Source organism: Ostrinia furnacalis, unplaced genomic scaffold (genome assembly GCF_004193835.3).
Source record: "Ostrinia furnacalis isolate ACB-3 unplaced genomic scaffold, ASM419383v2 OfSCF4892, whole genome shotgun sequence".
Lineage (NCBI taxonomy): Eukaryota > Metazoa > Arthropoda > Insecta > Lepidoptera > Crambidae > Ostrinia > Ostrinia furnacalis.
Genome location: NW_021135131.1, coordinates 1 through 3832, shown reverse-complemented (window position 1 = coordinate 3832; position 3832 = coordinate 1). Strand labels below are relative to the sequence as shown.

At 41.0% G+C, this 3832-nt stretch overlaps 1 protein-coding gene and 1 long non-coding RNA gene across 2 annotated transcripts; one reads left to right on the top strand and one right to left on the bottom strand.

The window, feature by feature from the left end:
* Positions 1–8: 8 nt before the first annotated feature.
* On the bottom strand, positions 9–3137 carry LOC114360107 (uncharacterized). The gene is made up of 3 exons (XR_003656482.1): positions 3053–3137; positions 403–935; positions 9–263 (listed from the first exon to the last, which is right to left on the bottom strand). It is a non-coding gene; the product is annotated as an uncharacterized LOC114360107 (long non-coding RNA).
* LOC114360106 (uncharacterized) lies at positions 427–3054 on the top strand. The gene is made up of 2 exons (XM_028314672.1): positions 427–1004; positions 2956–3054. Exon 1 carries the CDS (start codon positions 440–442, stop codon positions 977–979), a length of 540 nt encoding a protein of 179 aa, XP_028170473.1. The 5' UTR covers positions 427–439; the 3' UTR covers positions 980–1004; positions 2956–3054.
* Positions 3138–3832: the final 695 nt, after the last annotated feature.

The window sequence follows — 3832 nt, the reverse complement described above, 5'->3', positions numbered from 1 at the left end:
AAAAGCTTACGTACTAGGGTCCATCACAACGCTTTTACCTAACCGGAAAATAAGAGCGGAGGAATGGAAGGAACTTCAGGATCTTGTCCTCGCGGATCCGAGCTATTATACTTCTAACAGTGTAGATTTGTTGTTGGGGTCAGAAGTATATAGCCGGGTTATTCAAAACGGAGTCATCAAGGGACCGCTTGGTTCACCACTTGCTCAGTGTTCGTCATTGGGGTGGATTCTGTCTGGCGTTGTTCACACGCCTATGAAGCCCTCTGAAACAATCAAGGTAATGCATTGTAGCGTGGAGGATAATCAGATTCTAAGAAAGTTTAGGGAGTTAAAAGATGACGTTCCGTTGCCGAAGAAAAGGCTGAATACAGAAAATGAAAAGACATGCGAAGGATACTTTACCAGAACTACTCGTAGAGATGACACTGGTCGATACATTATGCGTCGTCTTCCGGTGAAGAACGAAGATCCCGATGTGAAGAATTCTGTGCAGATACCTGAAAAAAGAATGTATTCATTAGAACGAAGACTGAAGAACGGTGACCTGAAACAGAAATACATAGAGGTTTCTAATGAATATGTTAGCATGAATTTGGATCACGGTGAAGTTTCTCCAACGGCGGCTGAAAAGATATTGTCAGATTTTTATGTGGACGATCTCATGATGGGTTGCGGAACTAACGATCAGGGGATTCAACTTTACAGAGGGATGAACATAATGTTAGGAAAAGAAGGGTTTGAATTGCAAAAGTCGACTACTAATAATGACGATTTGGTCAAGGCAATGAGAGAAGATGGTAAAGTAAGTCAACGGAAAGGAAACGAAGAAAGTCTGAAAAGAAAAACTGATGACATAAGGAAAGTTGACGGTATCACCTGGAACTGCAGTGAAGATGTGATCCGCAACAAGGTCGACGTGCAGACCTTCGAGAAACCTGAAACAAAAAGAAAGGTTAAAAATAAAAAAGGGTACGCTTGAGAAACGCGACGGGTAACAACATCAGTTTCAACTCTTTCGGATGTTATTGATGACCTTCTCGCTGCTCAGGATGGAGGGATGGTTTCGATGCTTGTGCTGCTGGACTTCTCGCGCGCGTTCGACTCTATTAATATTCCTTTGCTTCTCTCCAAGCTGCGTTATTATGGTCTAGATAGCTCCTCCATTCGATGGTTCCATAGCTATCTTACTCAACGACAGCAGTATGTAGAGCTGAAAGGGGTGGATGGGTTGGCATTATTGTCAGAACAAAAACCAGTAACTCGCGGAGTTCCTCAGGGATCCATATTGGGTCCAATACTGTACATTTTGTACAGTGCTGACATAATCAACTGCATCACGGACTGTCAATACCACCTATATGCCGATGATCTACAATTATATACATCATTCACCCCATCTAATCATGAAAATGCAATAATAAAGGTTAACAACCAACTAGGTAAGATTTTTGACTGGTGTGTTGCCAATTGCCTTGTTCTCAACCCTAGAAAATCAAAGTTCATGCTAACAGGAACACGTAAAAGCTTGGAGACTCTTAAAACCATACAACTCAATGTTGGAATAAATGGAGAACCTTTGGAAAGAGTGGCAGAGGTAAGAAACCTGGGAGTGGTCATAGACGGAAACCTAAAGTTTGAAAGCCATATACTCGAGTGCACAAAGAACTGCTTTTACCGCTTAAAGATTTTATACAACTTGAGGCCCTATTTAAGCGAAAGCCTTAGAATGTCTTTATGTGAGTCACTAGTATTGAGCAAACTTAACTACTGTGACACAGTGTATGGCCCGTGCCTGCTGGGTAGATCGTCACGTCTCATTCAAAGGGTACAAAACGCATGCGCCCGCTTTTGTTTCACTGTTCCTCCGAGATCACACATCACTCCATTCCTAAACTCATCAAACATGTTAAGGATGGCTGCTCGGCGAAGATTGCACCTGGCCACCATGTTGTTTGGCATACTGGATAGTGCGAGGCCTAAGTATCTGTTCAGCAAACTGGAATGGGCCCAAGCTCAGAGTAGATATCCAAAGAGGCTATGCACTCACATATTTGCTACACCCAAACATCGCACAGCAGCTTTTCGCGGATCATTCAGATTTGCGGCGTCCCGGTGCTGGAACGACCTGCCTCCTCCTCTGCGCGCCCTGAAAACAAAATTCACTTTTAAACATCATCTGAGAAAATATTTAATGGAATTGCAAAAGATTGACAATGATGGGTTACTTACCAACGGGTCATGCGCGGCAAGCGTAGGAGACCTATCAGGGCGTCCTGGCGCCGGTAAGCCGCAGTAAAATGATGGACAGAGGCCGTGATCATGATCATAGAGCGCTGGGTTCTTCCAAGGTTGCACCATTCCCATTCCTATTCCCCATTTTCATTCTCGGGGCCCTCCCTGCGCATGAGTGCATCCTATGGGGGAAAGTTAATTAGTATTATTTTTATTAAATTCGATGTAACGAACTAAACTTTATGTAAATGGTTAGCTTTCTCACCAAGTTACTTCAGTCCAAAAGCGATCGCTAAGCCTTTTTTTCTATGGATTTTTTGACAAATTCGATTTTTGATTCACTTATAAAAGTGCATTTTGTCTAGGGGGGCTGGCGTCATGAGTCGACTCCAGTGTTGTATCCTAATTTATTTTTTTTATTTTTTGTTTGTATTTTCTCAACATACCAAAATTGGTGCGGTGAGATAGTGGCGCCCTCTTGTCAATGTCAATGTCTTGTTTAATGTTTTGTTTTTTTGTATTTAAAATGTTGGTTGGAGAGGCACCCGCTGAAAACCAGCGTCGGGGCACGCGTGCATGCACGCGTGGCTCGATTAATGCTGAGCGGGCGCCTTTTTGGCACAAAATATTATGCGTGTATAGTTTTAAGTCCCTTTGTTCTGTTTTTCTGTTTTCTTTTGTGTCAAATAAAGTTTTTCTTATTCTTATTCTTATTCTTATCAGTAGTGATACGGAAGGCTATTGGTAGTGTTAGTTAGTTGCATGCCAATCTGAAAACTTTAGTGCTGATGTTGAAATGTAAAAAAAAATGTGTACTTACCTAAACGCAGTTATCTCCGGTTCTTGATCCTTTTATAATGTGAACATGTTGAAAGTTGGTTGGAGATTTGAAAACTCACAGCTTTATGAACGTCGTAAGGTGAAAAACATAGAGGTGGACTATGTAAATTCGTCAAACTAAAGGTTGTTGATTTAGTTGTCATAATGGTGGACAACTAGCTACGGGTTTGGCTCAGTGGCAGGGTGATTGTGGTCCATCCCGGTAACGATGATGTTCTAGTTGTTAGTTTCAAGGGTAACAGAATGATTTGTCTCCTTCCTAAAGCTGAATAATTTTAGCTTATTTAGTTTTAAGGTTTTGAGTATATTGAATATTATGTTTTTTTATTTTACGGTACAACGGTTTTTTACATGGTTTATTTTTATTTTATTGTTGATGTGTACCGTAACTTGTTTCATGGTGGGCGATATATTCGCAATTTAAAGTTTCATTTGGTTGTTTTTCCTGTTGTTAAGGACCTAGGACGGTCCTTGGTGGGCGATATGTATAAACCTTCCATGAAACTTGTTTATGTTTGTTGCCAATAGATGTCACTGTATTTTGAGGGACGAAAAGCTGTACCGCGGTGTCCAGATTTTTTTCCCTGGCTTTATATACTTGGAGTATTTTGACATCTGTGAACCTTTGACAACTCGCACCCCCCCTGGAAGAAGTATGCAAGTCCACTTGTGCGATATTTTTGTATTGCACTAAAAAATCGAGAAGGAGGTAATACATATTGTCAATTTTTTTCATAATTTTTCTCTTAAAAATGAAGAA